Raw genomic sequence first — 23,723 nt, forward strand, 5'->3', positions numbered from 1 at the left:
CTCCCCCTCCGACCAAGTCCCCTGGGAGGACAGAACGCCCAGAACACCACCCCAGCCCGACAGGCTGGCATCCGTGGTGATTACCGTCCACGAGATAGGACGAAACGACTTGCCCCCGGACACCATCGGGGACTGGAGCCACCACAGAAGGTCTCTTCTGGTGCGATAACTCAACGAGATTCGAAGATCCAGAGATTGAGGTCGCCCGTCCCACATGGACAGGATCTCCGCTTGGAGACCCCGTGTGTGAAACTGGGCGAAGGGAATCGCCTCGAAGGCCGAGACCATCAATCCCAGACATCTCATGCACGTCCGCAGAGACGAGTGCGGAACATCCCTGAGGGACCTGACTTCCTCCTGAAGAGTTCTGAGTTTGTCTTCCGGCAGGAAGACCTTCGCCTGCACCGAGTCCAGAATCATTCCCAGGTAGGGAAGGCGAACCGACGGACTCAGTGTCGACTTTGGAAAATTTATCGTCCAACCAAACTCCTGCAGAGTTTGCATCGTGACAGACAGGTCCATCTCCAGACCCTGGCTGGTCGCAGACCGAACCAGAATGTCGTCCAGATACCCCAGGACAGAAATGCCCTGGGCCCTCAATAATGCCAGAACCGGTGCAAGCACCTTGGTGAAGACCCGCGGAGCCGAGGCGAGGCCAAAAGGAAACGCCACGAACTGGTAGTGATCCTCCGCAATGGCAAATCGAAGGTACCTCTGGTGACCCTCGAAAATGGGGATGTGAAGATACGCATCCTTCAAATCGATGGAGGCCATGAATTCCCCCGGAACCAGGGCAGCCACCACCGACCGCAGGGATTCCATGCGGAACTTGCGAACCCGCACAGAGCGGTTCAGAGCCTTCAAGTCCAGAATTGGACGAACCTTGCCCTCCTTTCTGGGCATGGTGAACAGATTGGAATAAAACCCCCGAAATCTGTCCCGATGAGGCACCGGAACTACCACTCCCTGAGCCCTCAGGTCCCGCACCGCCAGGTGCAGGTCCCGTAAACGCTCTGGAGACAGTTGAAGATTTGAGGGAAAAAAATCTGCTCTCCGGCCGAGAGAGAAACTCGATCTTGTAACCAGATCGAACGATCTCCTGAACCCATCTGTCCCGCACGCGGGCCAACCAGGGCTGAAGAAAACCGAGCAAGCGTCCCCCCACCCTAAAACTGGGTGAGGGCGCCCCTTCAGGCCGCACTGTTATGTGCTGCGGATCCGGATTGACCGGACTTCTGTTTACCAGACCAGGGCTTCTTCTGAGAGCCTTGACCTTTGAACGGTTTGCCCTTGTAGTGCAACCGAAAGGCACGAAAGGACCCCTGAGGGGGCCAAAAATTAGCATGCTTCTTCCCAGAAGCCCCCTTAGCCTTGGGGAAATGGGGCAAGAGAGTGCTCTTACCTCCGGTGATCCCCTTAATCAACACATCCAAGGACTCCCCAAAAAGGCGAGACCCATCATAAGGCAGATTGGCTAAGGTCTTACGTGAAGATTGGTCCACCGACCAACATTTCAACCAAACCAGGCGGCGAGACAACACCGCCACGCTGTGCACACGTGCAGCCAACGGGACTAGGTCCAAGTCCGCATCACACAGATACATGACACCCTGGTGGATTTGATCCACCATATCCAGGGTCGCCGGCGAGGCCGAATCGGCCACTAGGACGCGCCTAAGCATCTGCGTCCAACTTGCGACCGCCTGGGCCGCCATGAGAGAGGCAAACAGAGCCTTAAGCATAGAACCCGTAGCAGAATAAATGGATTTTTGTAAAATCTTACCGTAAAATCCTTTTCTCTTAGCTCATTGACAGACGTAGTCCTCGGTGATACAGCACCTTCGGGTTATGTTGCCTCCACAGGAGCAGGACTAGACAGGAAATTAAAATGCTCTGGCCACACCCTAGGGGCAGTCCCAGAGGGTATATCCTCTCTCTCTCTCTGCCTCAGCAAATCAGTTATGTCAAAAAGCAGTCTTTAGAAATTTTAACCCAACCCAACTCCAAAACAGAGGGGCGGGGACTACGTCTGTCAATGAGCTAAGAGAAAAGGATTTTACGGTAAGATTTTACAAAAATCCATTTTTCTCTATCGCTCATTGACAGACGTAGTCCTCGGTGATACAGCACCTTCGGGACGTCCCAGAGCAGTATCACAAATGAGGGGTGGGAAAATGGAAATCAAATCCCAATCTAGAAGGCCCAACCGGTGCCAACTAGAAGTTTACAATGCTCATCCTTAATGATGAGACTCAACAAAAAAGACATTTTTCAAACAGAAAAAAACTCTCGAGGTAGACCACCGGTCTCCTCAAATTGCGGCCTGCAAAACCTTGCGGCCAAATGAGGCATCCGCCGATGCCGTCACATCAATTTTATAGAATTTTGTAAAGGTATGTACCGACGACCAGGTGGCCGCCTTGCATACCTGGACCACTGACACCTGATGGCGAAAGGCCCAGGAAGTACTGAGCGCTCGAGTGGAGTGCGCCCTAACAGGGAACGGAGGACTCTGACCCTTAATAGAATAAGCCTGTACCACCGTCTGTCTAATCCATTTGGCAATGGTCGCGGCAGATGCAGGCAAACCCTTTCTGGGGCCATCCGTGATCACAAAAAGTGAATCCGTCTTACGGAATGATTCCGTAGCTTTCAGGTATACTCTGATTGCCCGAACCACATCCAAGGAATGCAACGCATGTTCCCGATGATGCTTGGGCTGAGGACACAAGGAAGGTAGTACAATATCTTCATTCAGATGAAAATCTGAAACCACCTTAGGAAGAAAGGATGGCTTAGGATGAAGTACTACCTTATCCCTATGAATCACTAGGTATGGGGACTGGCATGATAATGCAGCCAGTTCTGACACCCTGCGAGCAGAAGTGATAGCCACCAAGAAGGCCACCTTCTGGGATAAAGTAAACAAGGGAATCTCCCTGATGTTTTCAAAGGGAGGTTTCTGTAGAACCGACAAAACTAAATTAAGATCCCAGGGCGGTAAGGGCGCGCGGACTGGTGGAGCCAGGTGCCGCACCCCCTGGATGAAATTCCGCACCAAGGACTTGGTAGCTAAAGGTTTCTGAAAGAAGATTGCTAATGCTGAAACTTGACCCTTGATGGTGCTCAAGGCTAGCTTCTGCTCAACCCCTTGTTGCAAAAAAGCCAATATTCGAGTCACCGAATAGGTACGTGGAGGAAATCCTAAAGATTCGCACCACGCAATATAAGTCTTCCATGTGTGATAATAGACCTTGCTGGAAGTCGCTTTCCTTGCTTTAATAAGGGTAGGAATGACTGAAGCTGACAAACCTTTGTCCTTCAGTACTTGGGTCTCAATGGCCAGGCCATTAAAACCAGCGACTGTAAAGCACGATGGTAAATTGGTCCTTGAGACCACAGACACTCCCTGAGACGAAGTTCCCACGGAACGTCTGCGACTAGCCTGTCCAAGTCGGCCAGGCCGGCTTGACGAGGCCAGCCTAGAATTTCTAGGACCACTGGTGCTGACTGGATCTGAACCAGGCGTCCCTAGAGCTATCTGGCCCCGACCATCCGAGAAAGTCTGGTCGTTTTCTGTTCCCACACATTTATCAGATACCTGATTGCTATCAGGAAGGGTGATCTTTTCTGGTTGAACCTCAGGGACCGAAGTCACCCGGCTAGAGGCTTCTTGGCCTGTCTGGTCAACCAGATCCGATTCCTGTGGGGAATTGAGACTAATCTTAGGAAAAGGTAAAGGAAAAGATCTATTCAGGGAACGGTGACTACCGCTCCCTGTAGTACTTAAATGTTGGAAGGGAAGAATCGCACCGGTAGTAGTAGTTGATGCTCGATCTAATGTCCTGAATACCGGTGAAAACGTCCCCCCACCCTGAAACCGGGTGGGGGCGCACCTTCAGGCTGTGTACTCCTTTGCTTCGGGTTTGGCTGAGTTGGTCCTCTGTTTGTCCGACCAGCCTTTCTTGAACCCTCCTGGAGGAGTTTTGCCTTTCCCGCTTGTTCCAGCCGGGCGTGCGAACCCTTTATGGGCAGTAAAGAAAGGTCCTCGCTTGTTGCGAGGTCCCTTAGCTTTAGCAGCCTGTGGCAAAAAAGTGCTCTTGCCCCCAGTGGCATCCTTAATGATTTCATCTAGGGTGGCCCCAAATAGACGATTCCCCTGAAAGGGGAGATTCGTCAAGGTCTTTTTGGAACCTAGGTCAGCTGACCAGCATTTTAACCACAGCACACGTCTGAGGATTACCGCTGACATAGATGCATGCCCTAATAGGGGAGTAGTGTCCAAGGCTGCGTCACAGGTAAACTGTAGCCCTTGTATAATCTGTTCCATCAAATCAGATGTTCCCTGGGGAATATCTTTTCCCCTAAGGTCTTGGCGTACCAATCTCGCCCATTCCGTAAGTGCCTGGGAAACTAGACCAATAACAATTACTGGTCTAAATGCTGACCCTATCAGAGAGAAGATGGTGCGGGACTCTGCTTCCATCTTTCGATCCACCGGATCCTTAAAGGACGAAGTGTCCTCCACTGGGATAACCGTGGCTTTATTCAGCCTGGAAATAGGTGGATCCACCACTGGTGGTACCGTCCATTTCTTAATGATGGATTCCTCAAACGGATAGCGTCTAGCAATACGCTTGGAAATAGTAAAGGTACGTTTAGAATGCTCCCATTCTCCTTTAATCTTATTACCAAAACACTTGGGTACAGGAAAAACCTTCACCGTTTTGATGGGCTTGTTAGTACCAAAAGGAATCTCTGTATCAGTTGCTTCTGCCGGTAAAACCTCAAGTTTTAATGTTTCCTGCACTGCCACAACTAGTGCGTCCACCAATGCTTCTTCCTGAATTATAGCGGGAGAAGAAACGTCCTCCTCACTGTCTGAGGGAGCTTTACCTGAGGTAACAGCCCTTGCAGAGGGACCTGCAACTGCAGTGACCATCTCTGAATCTCTGAAAAGAGTCAGAGGTGTCAGATAATATAGGGGTAGGCGGGGGTCGCTTCCTTGACCCTCGTCCCTGACAGGCCGCCTCCACCCGAGCCACCATAGACTCCAAAATTGCTGTAAATGCCTCTACACTCTGTGCACCGGCGGGTCCCGTGGCCCCCTCGAGGGAAACAGGTGGGGGAATTTGTGTGGCAGGGTCCATGATTATTCCAGTAACTTCCCGGATAATATCATTCAAAAATAAAAAAACTTTTTTTTTTTTTTTTTTTCCCACAGACCCCCAGCGCCACAAAAGCCCCTTAGTGTTACCTGCTAGGGATCCCTATCGATCGAGAGAGAGAGAGATAGACCCCCAGGCTCACCACTTGATGCTCAGAGTTTAACTGCAACAGGTTACAGCGCTGTCTTGACAAACAGGAAGTCTTTTGGCTGGCTGCCCAGGAAGAAAGGAGGCGGCTCCGCCCCTCTGCACGCCTTCCGGCGCCTCCCCTAGCTCCACGAGGTGTTTGGATCACCTCAAACATGGCCGCCCCCATGCTGGAGACACGAGGCTACGCCAAAATGGCGGCTCGTGCAATCCAGCAAAAAAAATGGCGGCGGCCTGTACCGAATAGCGGTGTGCTGCAGGGCACACAACACTATCTCTGCATGGGGATTTTTGGCGTGGTTGGTGGTACCGGCCCTGGCGGACCTCATGGCCGTTCGGAAGGCCTGCTATAGCTGGAGATTTGACTAGGAAAGCAGTCTACATGTCCGTGGCTTCTGACTGGTAGGTACCTTATTCTTATCACAGTAAGGTTCCCAGACTGCCACTGATTACAATCTTTTAAACATGTATACAATTAGATTGTTCGCTCCCAAACCAAGCCTCCTGGCTTTTTGCACATAAAATCACACTCAAAGTAGGGGGATCTGTGCCATATTATAGGATAGAGGGGGACTCTATCTTACCATACAAAGAGGGGCCCGCGTTCACCACAAGACCCGTCAGGGGGAAAAGGGGGAACATACTACTCACCATACCGGAACCAGGCGGGCACCAACTCCTGACAGTACCCCTCTCCACCGGGGCGGGAGGGCTGTCGACCAATACGGACGCCGTGACTCACGGTCTTTGGCGTTTCAGCGAGACGTTTAACTCGCGGGGTCCCTTAATGGGACTTTGTCGCGGCCGACCCAGCGCGGAGCTATGGCCTGCACGCGCTCGTAGGCTGAACTGGGGTGACCACCGGATCTCAACATCCAGCCCGTCGCCCAGTTCAGCTTTCTTGCTTGAAGATCTCACAGGAACACTGGAGAAAAAAGCTGTCTAAAAAATCTTTTTAAGAAAAAAATCTTGCCAGGACTGAAGATCCCAGCAAGGTATCTAGGTCCTTACTCCTAACTAGACAGAAAATAACTGATTTGCTGAGGCAGAGAGAGAGAGAGGATATACCCTCTGGGACTGCCCCTAGGGTGTGGCCAGAGCATTTTAATTTCCTGTCTAGTCCTGCTCCTGTGGAGGCAACATAACCCGAAGGTGCTGTATCACCGAGGACTACGTCTGTCAATGAGCGATAGAGAAAAGTATGACGGGCAAGAGACTCCAATCTCCTATCCGTGGCATCACGGAACACAGGGGAATCCTCTGCAGGAATCGCAGTGGATTTGTTTAAAACCGCAATTGCGTGATCCACTGGGGGTGGCACACAGCACCTTTCATCAGTGGAAGGCGAGAAAGGATAACGCAGCCTGAACCTACTTGGTACAGCAAAAGGTTTGCGCAGATTGCGCCATTGTTCCTTAACAGCGCGCTGAAAATCATCATTGCAGGGAAAAACCTGCGTCGTCCTGCGTTTTCTCTGCGTCCCATAAGCCGCCAAGGCAGCGGGGGGACACACTTCATCCTGCAAACGCAGCGTTTGTTTTATGGAAGCAATCAATTCATCCATGATTGCAAGCTCTTCAGGCGAGCCAGGGGGAGAATTATCAACCCCTTCAACTTCAGCCTCCACCTCGGACCCCACTAGATCCAGGGAGGAGCGGGACCCCGATAAGGAGGCCCCCGCCATAACAGCCCCATCACCTTCACCCTCAGAATCAGAGGAAAGAGAAACTCTGGGTCTTTTAGTAGATTAAGCAGCCACCAGCATCTGCACCTGAGCAGCAAGGCCAGCCACAATAGTGGCTAAATCCCCCCCTGGGGGGGAAACAGCGGTCCCCTGGCTTTCAACCAAGGCGGTAGGAAATTTGCCCTCCTGAGAATCCATTGCCCCTATTACAAATGCCGGATAATAAAGGGTTAACTGCCCCTTTAACAAGCGCGGCGAGCGCAGCCCACCGCACCACACACAAGCACAATGAGACCCCCACAGGGACAATAAAACTGACACAGGCAATGGATAAGAAGGATATAACCTGAGGAGACCCTCGCCGCTGCTGCTGCCTCGATCGGTGTTCCTGGAGAAGAGGAAGTGATGCTGCCAGGGCGCTCTATGAAAGCCTATGGGAGGCTACAAGAAAATGGCCGCCATGCATGTAGAACATGCGGCCGGAGCGAGTGTAGGCAAAATGGCGCAGTTTGGCGCCGAAACCGCCGCTCCACAGTACAGTAAAGCACACATGTCATCCATGTATAAAAAAACATGTCAGATCGCCGCAGCGATCGCTGTATAGTGCCCAAACATGCCCAAAACATGCCCCACAGCACACAGCTTCTCACACTGACAAGGCTGACACACACAGTGTCACACAGCTCCCCCCCCCCCCCCCTTGCAGCCCACAGCATGCAGCCGAGTGATAGGGAGACAAACAGTGTGAACAGAGGCAGGTTACACAGTCCCAGACTGACACCCCCCCAGACAGACAGGTCCCCACATAGATACACTTACCTCACAATGGCGTGGGGGACCCGCACAGGCGAACAAGCCGCTGCACATGAGGCAGGGAGAGTCGCATATAAGACGCACAGAATGGGGGTTAAGAAACCGCACAGTGTCCAGTGAGGTAGCCACCTCACCAATCATCCCTGCACCGAACAGGGATGGGTCGTTCACTGTGCCAGGAGCGTTACCTGGCTGAACGCTCGATGGCAGGCTGGGAAGCCACTGACCCACGACCTGCGACCAGCCCGAGACCCAGCCCGCATGATCCTCTTCATCCGAAGAACTAACGCTGACAAAAAGAACAGCTAAGTAAAGGTAGAGAGAAAACTCAAACAAAAAATCAAAAAAGAAGAAAGAGTCTGGGGCACAAAGCCCCAGCACAGAGAGAGCCAGCCACTCCTGACAAGCTAGACATTGAAACTGAGATATGGTTGCAGGAAGTAGGAGGGTATTGACGGAGGGGACCACCCCTTGAGGGTGGGATATGTTAAAAGCTTTAATGTTAACATATTCTGTTGCCTAGCTACTCCTTCGGAGCAAAGTCTAATACCCCATATGTGACGAATATGAAGAGGCGGCGACTGTCGGAGGACGTAAGAGAAACATGGCCGACCGCGCGAACGTACCCCCGCAGCGGTCGCCGCACAACACGCATGTCTGCACCCCCAACATGCACCTAAGGTGACACAGGGACATGGAACCCCAGTAAAAAACATACAATATGCACAAAACGAACCCCGCAGGGATCGCACAGGGAGTCACGCAGGCACAGACATGGGGACACACAGCAACACAGACTGCCACCCCAGACAGAGGCCCCACACAGAAAAGTACTTACCTGTACCCGATGGCGTGGGGGAGCCTCTATGCACGGATAAACCTGTCCTCTCCTGACAGGGAGTGCCGTGAGCCAGGGACATGAAGCTGCTGCAGCGCAGACGAGTCCTGTGAGGTAGCCACCTCACGGCTGCATCCCTGCAGCGAACAGGGATGGGTCATTCTTAATGCCAGGGCGAACCATAGCTGAAAGCTCGATGGCGGGCTGGGGGGGTCCATCTGACCCTCAGGGCCCTGGAGAACCAGGGCGGCCAGTCCGAATCCCAGCACCGCATGATCATCTTCATCCGAAGAATAAACACTAAAGCTGACAAAATAAACAGCTAGAAAAGTGAGAGAAAAAAAACAACATTTTTTAAAGGAAAATCAAATAAAAGATATAGGAAGGCTGAGACTGAAGCCCCAGCACAAGGGAGCCTGACTATTCCTGAAAGCTAGGCAAATTAAAACTGAGTTGGGAGTGGTGATGCAGGGGGGGGGGGGGGGGGGTATTGACCCGATGGGACAGCCCCCGTGGGTGTGTACATGCTAATGCCTTTTGACTAAGTCTATATGCCTAGCTATTCCTACGGATAGGTGGACAATACCCAATTGTGATGACTTAGAGGAGGCGGCGACTGTCGGAGGACGTAGTCATTTTCGGTTTTCGGCCAATGGCATCCTGCATTTTCGGTTTCGGTCCAAAATGTTCATTTCGGTGCATCCCTAGATGATATAGCTATCCTTGCATTACAGGTCTAGTGATTTTGCTTGGGCAGAGAGGTTCCTTAGACAGGAGTAAGCAATTCCTCAGTCTCCTCTCTCCAAACTACATTATTGTAACAAATCACAAGGTGAGAGGCTGCAGCAGGGACAGATCTTGTCAAAACACTTGTAAACACAGCCATGAATGTCACAAGCACTACGATTTACATGATTGTGTCACTTATGAACCAGCATTTCAGTCCAGGAAGTAGATCCTGATCCTGGATAATCCAAAAAAAAAAAAAAAAACAAAAAGGTCACCATTCTTCTGGAGAGAAAAACCAATGAAGGTATGGTTAGGGGAGTACAGGGATCTCTGATTTTTCTTACTTAGCATGCAACCAACATGAAAAAACATAGCGGATTCTGAAACAACTTTAATAGAGTGAACAAATAGATTGATCTTTCACTTATCAGACTTGGGTGCAGAGTTCAGGGGTGTGTTACGCAACGAGTGCAGGGTTTAGGAGTGTGCAGGGTTCAGCTTTCACAGACTGTCCACATCTCACTTCCACTCCTCCTCCTCTCTAAACAGTGCAGCTTATCACATGATGCCCCCTCCCACACTGCACCTGCATCTCCCTTGTAATTGCAGTGAGTAGAACAGGCAGAGCTGAGTACAATAGGCAAGGATCTGCAAGTTTCTGCCACATTCTTGCAGAAAAAAAAAAAAAAAGTCACATGAAATGGCCGTGAGGAATGGATTTAGTCCATGGTCCTTGAGTTGACATGTGTTCTATGGTGTGTACTTGTCTTAATCAAGAACATCAAGTGTAATTTCTGTCTGCTGCTTCGTTCCTCTGCTATCAGCATGAGTCAATTCTGACACATTTTACAGACACCAAGAGAAAAAAGGTGACAGGGAAGGGAGCTATAGCTGATTGAGAGCCTTGGTTCTGTTCCTGTGTGCAAGGAGAGGGTTCTCTTCCCTCTAATCATCTCAGAGCTTTCGGTTCCTTTTTTTTCTTACAGCTCAGACAAGCTTTTTAAATTCTGCACTTTTGATGGATGTAGAGGAGACTGTAGATACACTGGTACAACTTATGTAAGAGGATTTGTTTTAGCTCTATGCATCATCCGAAGATAGTCACCTCACTAGGTATATGTAAGGGTTTACAACCAATTTAATCTGAAAGATATCTTTACAATTTGAATACCAAGACCCCCTTTAACACAGGCATCTTCTGCTCCACAGAACAATCTTATGCAGAGTCGGATCAGAGAAGCAACAATACCACAGATGTGACACCCGTGTCAGTTAAGATTTTCACAAGATGACTAAAACAAGGAACCCATGTAATCTCTATAGGTTGCCGATGTGCATCCACCTACATACATTATGACAAAAATGAACGTGGAAGGATACAAGCTGGAAGCACATCCAGACATCCATAGGGATATGTTGCAGTCCACTTTTGATCTGTTGAATCACAGGCCAAAAAATGGAATACTGGAAAGCGCTCATGAAAGTGCTTATGAGACTGTGTTCACACTTATGGGGGTCTACAGCATCGCATGTCATTTGTACAGGAATCGCACTGGATTCCTGTACAAAGGACATGCAAATCCAGTGTGGGGCGAATTGCAAATCCAGTGTGGGGCGAATTATGTATATATGTATGCATGGCTCAATTCACATTTTAAAAATATGTGGATTTGATTCCATAGTTCACACTGTGTTCTGTGTGAACTGCCTGCGATTAGAATGAGGTGCGGGAACCGCACAGGAACCGCTGTGGTTCCGGCACCTCAGTGTGAACCCAGCCCTAAGCACTAGGATAACCTTGTTTACCATTATGTAACAATCCAAACTTCATACCTTTTGCAACTTCTGGTTGAGATCATCTCCTGCAGTTATTTTAACTTTAAGTTCTGCTTCATATTCTTCACCTTCAAAACGCCTACGCTTGGAGCTCTGGCCATCCAAGTCTTCAGACTTTGAACGTTTTCGTTGGGGTGCTTCACCTATCCACAAAAACTAACCATTAATATGTACATTTCTGGTTATAGAAGCAAAAAGAAAAAAACCCAAATATACAGCACAATTATACCGAAAACAAAATCTTTTTTAGTAAGATGATAAACGTCAAACATCAAGCCCAGGTTGGGACGGTGGCGGGTATCAGACCCCTGGCCTTCTCATCCAACTCGTGACCAAGGACCAGGCAATCTCACACCCTGCCGTCACTTGCATAACAATGCCACTCTCAGCTGCACCTGGCACAAAGATTTTCCAGCTTGCGGGAAAACAATCTAGATGCCAGCAGGCTGAGAGCGATTGTCACCGGGCTAAGCAATTAACCCTTTCTCTGCCACCACCTCTACATCATGATGAGCCCAGAGGACGCTTGTAATTTTAGAAATACCAATTATGACTTTAGAATAATCATCTGTAATATGCACTGTCACCGCAGACAGGAATGTCCAGAGGATTTATTCTAGACAGTAGCGCTCTTCAAGAGACAGGTTCTTTGGTAGTTTTGCATTAAGAGCTTAGTGACAAGATTAACACTTTTCAAAATAAGGTTTAATAAAAAGGTTAAAATTGGTGCAAAATAAAAATATTTACAGAAAAGTGGGTTTCAAAGAAATAGAGAATTCAGCAATTTAGAAAATTAAGATAAATAATTAGAAATAAGAATACTTGTGGTCAATGTCCTTGTATTATCAGAGTTTCAGAAGCTGAGCATGTGTGATCGGTCCTCAAACTTGAGAGATGATTCTTCTTCGATGTTACATGAGAACTGAAAAAAACATCTGCTTCCTTCCTTTTCTCTGAGACCCCAGGGGGTGTCACCAGAGGTCCTTGACCAATAAACACAGTGGCCCTGGGCGGCCCTAGGCTCAGACAATGGCAAGGAACCTCCCGTTTAGACAGATTTATAACAATTCATATCTTCCAATATCTACCAGCGGTCTTCTTGAAACTGATATATTACTGTGCCGCATTGAATTTTACATCCATAAACAAAGGTTGTCTCCAAGTAACCTCTGACCCGTAAGGCATCTGACAGCTAGCTTGTCTTCCATAGGAGCGAACGTGATCATGTATGATCTCGTTCCATTCAGTATTTTATTTTTCATCCAAATATATACTTTTTTTTAATGTGTCATGTTCCTGTCTGCATTTATGAATCGGGTATGGATTTGTTAGACGTATTGGTACATCTCAAATTAACAAATTGGCTGGGGAATTCACAACCCAGCCTGGTCAGCCTCAGTGGACATCTGCCAGGATGTGCTGAGATAAGGTTCCTAGATAAGGTTCTTTGAACAGCTCTTTTGAAGCTCGCATTCTTAAGTTAATTGACCCAGGGAGGGGCTGTGTGAGCGAGTGTCTTTTCAAACTGTCATGGCAGCTGGAGTAACAAAATGGCTGCTTGACAAAATGGTGTCCCAGTGCAGGATACCATTACACCTCCCCCCTTTGTGGGTGCATAGAAGGGGATTGCAATTCCCCTCCTGACGCAACCGACTCCTGCGGCTCGGCTTGTCGCGACAAACCATCAGCGTTGCCATGGGTGTTGCCTTTCTTATGCTGGATGGTGAAATCGTATTGCTGGAGACTTAAGCTCCACCGGAGTAGTTTGCCATTCTCCCCACTAACACGATTTAGCCAGCTCAAGGGATTGTGATCGGTGATCACAGTAGAGTGCTGTCCATACAGGTACATCTGCAACATCTGGAGGGCCCACAGGATCGCAAGACACTCCTTTTCGATCGTGGCGTATGCTACTTCCCTGGGGAGCAGCTTCCGGCTCAGATAGAGGATGGGATAATCCTCTCCCGCATCACCCACCTGGCTCAGGACTGCACCCAATCCATACGCAGAGGCATCAGTCTGCACTAGGAAGCGGCAGGTGGAGTCTGGAGCCTGTAGCACAGGGGCGCTGGCCCGCGCCTCTTTCAAGGCCTGAAATGCCCTCTCACACTCTGGTGTCCATGACACCACCTTGGGCAGTTTCTTTTTGGTTAGGTCATTCAGGGGTTTTGCCAGGCTACTGTAGTTCCAGACAAACTTCCTATAGTAGGAGGCAATTGAGGACAAAAAAGGATGCGCATTGATTATGAAGCTTCTCAGGCCAAAAGAGGTCAGCAGGACCCTATAGATTGTTTTCAATATTTTACAGTGCACCTCACTTGAATCATTCAAACAGGGCTGAACACAGTTCCCCCCCTTCCCTCTGGTCTCCCATCCAAACCACAAGATGTTTGCAGAGTACATGACTACTCATTTTGCACATGGCTGAAATAGGAGGAGATCGATGGAGTTTGATGGTGCTGAGCTGCAATTATTCCCACTTATCCTGGATTACCCTCCAACAAAGACTCATGCTAATAAAGGATCACTGTTAGAAACTTACTCTTCTCTGCTTCTGTATCACATGCATTTTCCTGTGGTTTCTGCTGTTCTTCAACTACTGCGGTTTCTGTTGTAGTAAGTTTACTGGAATCTACAGAAAATAGAATAAATAAATAAATAAGACCAGAAGTTTATGGTATTACTTCTAATTTCAAAAATATATAAAGCGATATTGCTATATACCTAAACACTTGCATACCAGCATCTCCCTCTTATTTAGAAGGATGAAAACATGTACAGTAAAACCTTGGATCAAGAACTTCCCCAAAAGAAAAAAAATGGAAACACCATTTATTCAAAAGGCTTTCAGCTTACAGTCCATAAAAAAAAAAAAAAAAAAAAAAAAAAAAAGGATTATAGCAATGTGATAGTATAAATGTTTCTTTTCAGTTGAGTAGGATGGGGATCATCTATAGCCTCAAGATGCAGGGCTGTGGAGTAGGTAGATAAATGTTCCGACTCAGTTTTTTGTACTTCCGACTCCACGACTCCTCTGTATTAATCTTTCGACACTGACTTAAGTGGGTGGCATTGCAGTAACTATTCTGGCCACATCAATAACGATCTCTGGATAAACAAGGATGGCTTCTTCAACAGTAAGTTTTGATGAGCGATCATACTTCTCAACTTTTTAGTGCTTTATAAAAACTCCTGTTGGAATTTTATTTGGACATTTACTGGTTCTCTAACGCTTATGCGACGTCGCTTTCCTTTAGCAACTTCCATTTTGTCTAAGAAGGAACCAAAGTCTAATTATTCGTTTGAAGAAGATGATCCTGGATTACCACTATTGCTTAAAAGAACTTCATCCTGTGGAGGTATTTCAGGTCGTAATCCCTTCAGGCGAACTGCTACATCATATACATAGTTACATAGTTAGTGAGGTTGAAAAAAAGACATCAGTCCATCCAGTTCAACCTATGATGTGTGTGTGTGTTTGCTTTTAACCGTACATTGTATACCCCTGTATGTTGTGGTCTTTAAGGTGTCCATCTAATAGTTTTTTGAAACTATCAATGCTCCCTGCTGATACGACTGCTTGTGGAAGAGTATTCCACATCTTTACCGCTCTTACCGTGAAGAACCCCTTACACACTTTAAGGTTAAACCGCCTTTCCTCAAGTTTTAGTGAGTGGCCACGTGTCTTATTGTATCTCCTTTCTCTGAATAGTTTGTTCCTTATGCTAGGGTCACCAGTACAGTATTTGTACATTGATATCATATCCCCCCTCAATCGTCTCTTCTCCAGAGAGAACAGGTTCAGTGCTTGTAGTTTTTCCTCATAGCTGATGTCCTCCATTCCCCTAATTTTTTTGTTGCCATTCTCTGGACTTTCTCCAGTTCCAGCACATCCTCCCTGAGGACCGGTGCCCAGAACTGGACAGCATACTCCAGATGTGGCCGGACAGAGTCTTGTAGAGCGGGAGAATCTCTATTTCTGGAGTGAATCCCCTTTTTTATACATCCCAGTATTCTGTTGTCTTTGATTGCGGCGGCTTGGCATTGCATGCCACTGCCAAGCCTGTTGTCTACCAGTACCCCCAAGTCCTTTTCCATCCTAGACTCACCCAGAGGTTCCCCCCTAGTGAGTAGCTTGCTTTCTGGTTTCTGGCCCCCAAATGCATTACTTTACATTATTCAACATTAAATCTCATCTGCCATGTAGTTGCCCACCCCGTTATTTTGTTCAGGTCCACTTGCAAGGTTTCCACATCCTGCATAGAAGATATTGGCATGCCTAATTTAGTATCAGCAAATACTGAGATTGTACTCGATATCCCCTCCTCCAGATCATTTATGAATAAATTAAACAGGATTGGCCCCAGGACAGAACCCTGGGGGACCCCACTTTCCACACCCGCCCAATCCGAGTACTCACTATTAATCACCACCCTCTGTACTCTCCCCTGGAGTCAGTGCTCTATCCAGGTACTCACCTTACGGTCCATACCTACCTTCCTTAGTTTGTACAGTAAGCGTTTGTGGGGAACGTTGTCAAAGGCCTTTGCAAAGTCCAGATACACCACATCCACAGGCTTACCTTTATCTAGGTGGCAGCTCACTTCATCGTAGAAGGTTAATAGATTGGTTTGGCACGAATGATTTTTCATGAATCCATGCCGATTACTACTTATAATACCGTTTTCATTACTAAAGTCTTGTATGTGGTCCCTTAACATCCCCTCCAAAATTTTGCAGACTACTGACGTTAGGCTGACCGGCCTATAGTTACCCGGGATATATCTCGGCCCCTTTTTAAATATTGGTACCACATTGGTTTTTTTCCAATCAGCTGGCACCATACCCGTCTGTAAACTATCCTTAAAGATCAAGAATAATGGTCTGGCAATCGCCTGGCTGAGCTCATTAAGAACCCTCGGGTGCAAGCCACCCGGTCCCGGGGATTTATTTATGTTAAGTTTCTAGTTTAGCTCTAAGTCTATCCTCTGTTAGCCATGGCGGCACTTCCTGAGGTGTATTATTTAGTTCGGCCTTACAAGCAAGGATCGTGTAGCCCCCCCGATTCCTTCGTGAAGACTGAAGAAAAGAAATTATTTAACACTTCCGCCTTTTCTCTGTCCTCAGTGGCCATTTTTCCTTTATCATCTTTTATGGGGCCAATGTGTTTTGACCTCACTTTCTTACTGTTTATATACTTAAAGAACTTCTTGGGGTTCTTTTTACTCTCCTCCGCTATAGGTCTCTCGTGTTCTATTTTAGCCGCCCTGATTTCGTCTTTACATTTCTTATTACACTCTTTATAATGCTTAAATGCTGCCAATGACCCCTGTGTCTTGTATTTTTTGAAGGCCTTTTCTTTAGCTCTAATATACATTTTTATGTTGGAGTTTAGCCACCCAGGGTTTAGTTTTGCTCTTTTAAATGTATTTCCCTGTGGAATGCACTGGCCCACCCCCTTGTTAAGTATGCTCTTGAAGCACTCCCATTTTTCCTCCGTGTTCATTGTTCCCAGGGTTCTATCCCATTTGATATTTTCTAGCAGCGAGCGCAGTTTAGGGAAATTGGCTCTTTTGAAATTCAGTGTCCTTATATTACCCTTGTGTTTCCTATTACTGTAATTAATACTGAAACCAATTGACCTATGGTCACTGTTTCCTAAGTTATCCCGTATTTCTATATCCGTGAGCAGGTCTGTATTGTTGGTAATCAGTAGGTCAAGTACCGCATTGTTTGTCGGTGCATTCACCATCTGACCCATGAAATTGTCCTGCAAAACATTTAGGAACTGTCGAGCCTTGGCTGAGTGCGCGGTTCCTTCTGCCCAGTCTATATCCGGATAATTAAAGTCCCCCATTATAATGACATTTCCCATCCTTGCTGCCAATCCTATCTGTAACATGAGGTCTGCCTCACCCTCCTCGCTCTGGTTGGGGGGCCTATAGCATACTCCCAATATTACCTTCCCCACCGTGCCTTCCCTTTGAAGCTCTACCCATAGGGATTCTGCCTCGTCCTTAGCTCCATTATTAATATCATCCCTCATATTTACCTGTATACTGTTCTTAATATACAGACATACCCCTCCCCCCTTTTTACCCTCTCTATCCCTGCAATAAAGGGAATACCCCTGAATGGTCGCCATCCAGTCATGAGAGCTGTCAAACCAAGTCTCAGTTATCCCCACAAAATCTAAGTCCCCCTCAAACATCAGCAGCTCCAGTTCTCCCATCTTGTTGGCCAGGCTTCTGGCATTGGTATACAAACCTCGTAATTTTGATCAGTTACATTTATCCTCATTTGATGTTTTTAGGCTGCTCTCTTGATTTTTCCCCGTACCCACCCTGGGTTTAGGAGCTCCGAACATCCTACCGCTAATGCCCCCATTTCTGCCCTCTGAAACTTGCTTTCCACTGGCTAATTCTACATCTGAGGGCCTTTTTCCCCAGTAGCAGTCTGTTCACTGTTCAACAAAAGTCGGCTCATTGGGTCGACATAAATAGCCGCTAACCTGATTTAATTTTCCAGTAAAAGACTCTTTTCATCATTGAAGATGCAATGCCCTCAGCTATTAACCCTCCATTTCTGTTCAAGCGATATAACAGGCTCTTCCATTCCAAGAGAAATTTACCTGGGGTTAGATTGTCACATTGCAACCTCCTGGTGACAGTGAAGGGGTGAGAAAGAAGGTTCTCCAGCTCTTTTGTTTGTGTCCACTTGCTTTCAGTTAATGCAAGATTTTCATTGTCCATTTCTTCCATGAAGTCTTTTAAGTTCAAGCAAACGCTTCACCATTAATTGCTTCCCCAGTGAGTTGTTTGCTCCAAAATGGCTCCTTTTCCTGCACGTCTTCAAAATTCATTCGTTTTCAGGGCCCTGGCTGCAACAGTTACTTGCTGTAATTTGCCAATTAGTGTAGCTGCATGGCGATCTTTTAATCCATTTCTTATGGCAAGTTGCAGTGTATGAACAGCACATCGCATATGATGATTAGAAGTAGGGATGCACCGAAATGAAAATTTTGGGCCGAAACCGAAACCGAAAATGCAGGATGCCCTTGGCCGAAAACCGAAACCGAAAATGACTTTTTCCCCAAAAAAAATTTGAAATGGATAGAACAGGGACATAAACCAAAAACAGGCAGCGACGTACACCTACACCTGTCGCTGCCACCCTGTCACAGTATATGTACTGTGATGGGTTGGCAAGAGGTTAATTTAATTACCAATGGTATTTGTATTATGAGGCATGAGGGGTTAATGTATTGTCACTGCTGGTCACTCATCTATTAGTGACTGACCAGTGGCAGGTAATTAACCCCTTTGTGCTGCATTAGTGCAACCAGTGTTAATTAACACTGACACTGGTTGCACTAATGCAGCACAAAAGGGGTTAATTAACTGCCACTGGTCAGTCACTAATAGATGAGTGACCAGCAGTGACAATACATTAACCCCTCATGCCTCATAATACTAATAGCATTGGTAAGCTGCCTCAGCTCCCCTCCCCCCTCCCCCACTGCCTCAGCGTCCTCCTCCTCGGGTGTCCTCTCCTGCATTCAAAAGTCCCGCCTCTGGCCGGCGGCACCGCCTCTCAATGATGTCCCTACTACTCTGTGCATTATGAATGGACATACTAGGCGGGGGGCGGGGCGAGCGGCCGCTATAGAGAGAACTATTGTGATCCTTCACTGTCAGCTCCTCACGTCTATGTATGAATGAGAACTGAACTGAGCTGACACCGGGCGGGGGGGCGGGCGGAGCGGCCGCTATTAGCTGTGACTATGTGAGAGCTTCTCTTCCTTGTCAGCGGAGATACGTGCCTGTCAGGGAAGTGAAACTCTCACATAGTCACAGCTAATAGCGGCCGCTCCGCCCGCCCCCCCGCCCGGTGTCAGCTCAGTTCAGTTCTCATTCATACATAGACGTGAGGAGCTGACAGTGAAGGATCTCAATAGTTCTCTCTATAGCGGCCGCTCGCCCCGCCCCCCGCCTAGTATGTCCATTCATAATGCACAGAGTAGTAGGGACATTATTAAGAGGCGGACGGCCGGCCAGAGGCGGGACTTTTGAAACCTGCGCTGCGCCCTCCTCCTTCCCCACGGCGGCCATTTTTATTTTCGGCACTGTTAACCCATTATCGGCCGAAATGAGAGAGGCTCATTTTCGGCCGATAATTTCGGTGGCCGAAATTTCGGTGCATCCCTAATTAGAAGCAAGCTTCAATGCTTCTTCAACAAAGTGGTCTTCAGTTTCTAAACTTTCTCCAATACTTGCAGAGCGGTCTTCCTCTAACATCTGTTTGTTACCTTCTTCATCTGCGTTCATCTTCTCAATTGTGCTCAACATGTTAGAAGCGTTATCCGTCACAACACATAAAATCCACCCTCCATGTACGATAATGCTTTTCTCACTGACCTGCGGTCAGTTATGTTTCGGTTGTACGGCACTTTCTACTGTTACCATGTATGACATTTGTTATTGCTACCTTTGAATATTTTAATAAAGAATTTGAAAAAAAAAAAAAAATCCACCCTCCACTAACTTCTGAAGGTAATCACTGGTGTGATGTGCCCGAGTGTCCTTTAACCTGAGGGTCAGTGTTATTGTTAGGTTATTTTCATCCACAAATCTAACATTAATAGCAAAATAATTGACTGACGTGTGCATGCATCCATTTTAAGGAAGACAAAACGTCCTTTCAGAACTTTCTGTAGTTCTTCCTTTTTACATTTGGCCTCCTCAATTATAAGTTTCCTTATACTAAGTCATTAATTATAACTTTTTGTGAATTTGGACATTAAAACTTGCTTTTTTTTTTTAAAATTCCAATCTAAATTTAGTAGGAGTCGGAGCAGGTGCATTGTTTGCCGACTCCAGGTACCCAAAATTTCCTCCGACTCCACAGCCCTGTCGAGATGGCTTCAATACGACTTCATATGCCTAAAAAGAGATGGCTTCAATACGACTCTTCATATGCCTAAAAATACATCTGATTTGCCTATTCTTCCAGCTGGCAGTAATTCAAAGATAAAAGGCCTCAACTGCAGGTATAGGATTGTGTATATGGGATTTTTGTTACGTTTTTTGTTTATTGGTTGAGCCAGATGGACTTGTGTCTTTTTCAACCTGACTATGCAACTATGCACACTTGAGCTCAAAATCGCTGCTATTACAGGTGTTTGAGCTTTGCCTCTAAACTCCCCTCCATGTTAAACCTATGTATCCATGTACACTATAGGTGTTTACAGTTTAGAGGCAGAAAAAAGAAAAAACCCCAACAACATCACCACTTGTGCACTCAGGAGAGGAGCTTTTGAACTTTAGGAACATGTAAACCCAACATTTCATATTCCTGATGGGTTTCTGCAGTGCAACGTTATTCGATTAAAAAACAATTACATTGTATTGCTTCCTTTGTGTGGAAATCGCCAGTCCCTTTGCTTTCCTATTTTAAAAAACTGACCACACTATGCAGGAGAACACACCATGGTCAGTCCTTTAGCTATGCTGTGCTTTCCTCCAATGATCAGACTTGTCCTAACAAGCCCCCCCCCCCTCCCTTTTGTGAAAAGCTCAGTACACCTTTTCTCCTCCCCCAACTCTTCTGCAGCTGAGAGTAGAGATTAAGTGATCACCTATAAGAACAAAAATACATTTTATTTTCCTTTTTGCTATGTATAAATAAATGTTTTGCCTTTCATTTCCATTTTAAACTGAATGGGTTTATTTACTAGGTGAAAGTTTACATACCCTAAAATGCAAGTAAATGTAAACACACGCTAACGTTAGGTGCTTAAAAGGGCTTGAGTGTTTTTTTTCATCAATTCAGTGGCCACAATTAATATTCTGGCCAATGAAAAACGCCCAAGCACCTGACACGTCTAAAAACTAGCCTGGAATAAAATATGGCCTGGGAGCATTTTTGCAACTGCTTTTCTTCTGCCAGAAAAGCTTTTAGAAGAGCCCGTGTGCATGAGGAAGTGGTAATAAACCCAAACAAATAATGCAGTTTTTAAATACTTAAAGTAGATCTATGAGCAACCCCCCCCCCCCCCCCCAATTTTGGATAGAGTAAATGAGGGTTATATAACCCCTCTCAGATTTTTTTTCTCCTCACCATCCATGTCCCAGATTTTGCTTCCCTTCCTGTCCAATAGCCAAAGAGGAAAAGTGAAAAGACATCCTTGGAAATGAATGGAATTCTTTGGGGACCCCCAGAACTAGTGCCCCCATTGGAAGATTTCCACTGTACTTTTTTGGGGGACAACCCAAAATTTAGGATTTTTTTTTAACTTTCATTTTCAATTATAATAGTAAACAGGACAAAGAGGATGAATCTCCCTAGGCAAAAAAAAAAAAAAAAAGTTGCCCTCAGTTAAAGTAGATCTTCACTGCATCTGAGCACCACAAACTAAAGACACTTTTTTTTTTTTTTTATATATTCAGAGCAAACTCCCCCATGCATCCATATCTCCTCCATGCTTTTTTTTGTTGAGAAATCCCTTTGAGAAACAATCCCCTAGCAGTTCTGGCTGTGGCCAAATGATTAACGTAGCATTTACTTCCTGGAATCCATCTACTCGGAGCTTAATCATGCATGCAGAAGAGTGCTTAGCTGAGAAAGTACCTCCTCAAGACTCCTGGGATATATTACATCATTTGCCTAGGCAAGAAATCAGGAAGTAACTGAAGAAATGTAGAAAAATAATGTTAAAAACACGCAACTATGATATACTTTCCTATCCATTTAATAATGCCAGCAGCATGAGGATCAAAAATAATCAGTGCGGATTGGGAAAGTGAAGTTCAACTTTAAAAAGTTGTGGCTGCATTTGTACGTGAATGTAAACTCTTACCTTGTAATACAACAGTTTAAAAAAGAGATGAAAGGCAAAAAACATTAGTGTCTATGTAAAAAAAAAAAAAAAAAAAAAAAAAAAAAAAAAAGGGGAACAAAACTGGAGTTAGACTTACCGGTAACAGTTTCAAGGAGTTCTACAGGACAGCCCGAGGGATGGAGCACCTCCTTAAGGCTGCATCCACACTTGAGCGTAGCGTTTTACTGTGTTTACCGCGATTTTCATGCGTTTTTTTCAGGCGTTTTGGAGGCAGGCATTGACATCTATCAAAAACGCTGGTAATCAGCCCAAAAAGAAGCTCATGTACTTTAGCTACAGGCATTTTGCAAAACGCACAGATGTGAATAGGGGCCATTTAAATGAATGGGGTTTTACTTGTTGGGCGTTTTGGAACCTTTTTTTTTAGCGTTTTTGGAGCTGAAAAATACTCAACACCCAGGTGTGAATGGAGCCTAAGAGACGGAGCTCCTCCACGCATTACAGGAAACACATTTCCACTAGCTCTTTAAAAAGGCAGTCCCTTGGGTATCTGATCAGTTTTACCCAAGCCCTAAAGCCATTTGTGGCTTCAAAATAGCTTAACAGGCATCTTCTGACATCAGTAAGTGTAGCTGTTCCTCTGTTTTTTGATGCTTTATTACAAAAGGAAGTACTATATCCTGACTCCTATGAAAAGTGGAGGTGACTTTGGGGATAAATGTTTGGTCAGTTCTGAGGATAGCTCTAGCCTCCAAGATCTGTAGGAAAAGATGTCTAACTGACAAGGCCTGTCTTGCTTAACGCTGCGAGAAGAGGTCACTGCAATAGGAAAACCTTAAGGAAGCCTTATAAAGAGATCCTCAAAGAATGGGATTTTTAAGGTAATCAAGTCCAAGAAAAATATATAAAATTTTATTAAGAGAAAATTAATAAATCACAGTCATGATTACAATAAAACAGTATACATTTAATAAAAGAATTGACAATTGTTTAGATACTCAAGTGGCAAAAAATGGCATTCCTGGGCACGGCTGATAACCAGCTTAGATGAAATGATTGCAAAGGAACAAATCCAACACGTTTCGGTATATTAATATTAAATCTTCAGGGATTATATGCCATGGTCTGCAAAATATATTGAAAAAAAGTGCTACATAAATGTAAAGATCTTCACAATTCAAGGTAATATATAGGGAGCTGACTTGCATGCTTAGTAACAACCATTTAGTATGAATGGATTGTCAACACGAGAGGGGTCGCCCTGGTGAAGCCGGACGTTGCAAATGGGATCACTGGACAAAGATTCCATTCCAAAGCCCAAAATGAAGATTGAATATCTCCAATCAAATGCAAGGGCATCTATGCACCAAAAGCTAAAAAGATCTTGAACCTGTGTTAAATAGGCCAAAAAAAAAAAAAAAAAGGGACTATCATTCAAGTCCTACAATACTTACTAGATAATAGTCGAGTCAAGCCTAGATGGCTCAAAAGGCGAAACCGCAAGATGCCTGGAGGCATAGAAAACCCAGTAAAGGGTCGTTGAAAGCAGTAGGATCTGTGTCCCCTCTACACGAGGGGAGAACAAATAGAGTCAGAGGCAATCCCCGGCGTCTCCATATAAGGGCAGGGCGCATGCGTCAGCAACCATCATGTGCCGCCGCGTCACTT

The 23,723-nt window shown here is 46.2% G+C and overlaps 1 protein-coding gene across 2 annotated transcripts in view; it reads right to left on the reverse strand.

The window, feature by feature from the left end:
* Positions 1 to 23,723, reverse strand: part of ATF7IP (activating transcription factor 7 interacting protein) — a 233,313-nt gene that overhangs the window by 123,185 nt on the left and 86,405 nt on the right. For both annotated transcript variants that reach the window (XM_082266006.1, XM_082266007.1), the window contains exons 3-4: positions 13,758 to 13,847; positions 11,213 to 11,358 (exon numbers count right to left, since the gene is read on the reverse strand). In XM_082266006.1, the coding sequence (XP_082122132.1) occupies positions 11,213 to 11,358; positions 13,758 to 13,847 (236 nt within the window). The remainder of the gene's footprint in view (positions 1 to 11,212; positions 11,359 to 13,757; positions 13,848 to 23,723) is intronic.

The sequence above is a fragment of the Pelophylax lessonae genome (assembly GCF_965119305.1).
Source record: "Pelophylax lessonae genome assembly, chromosome: 8".
Classification (NCBI taxonomy): Eukaryota; Metazoa; Chordata; class Amphibia; order Anura; family Ranidae; genus Pelophylax; species Pelophylax lessonae.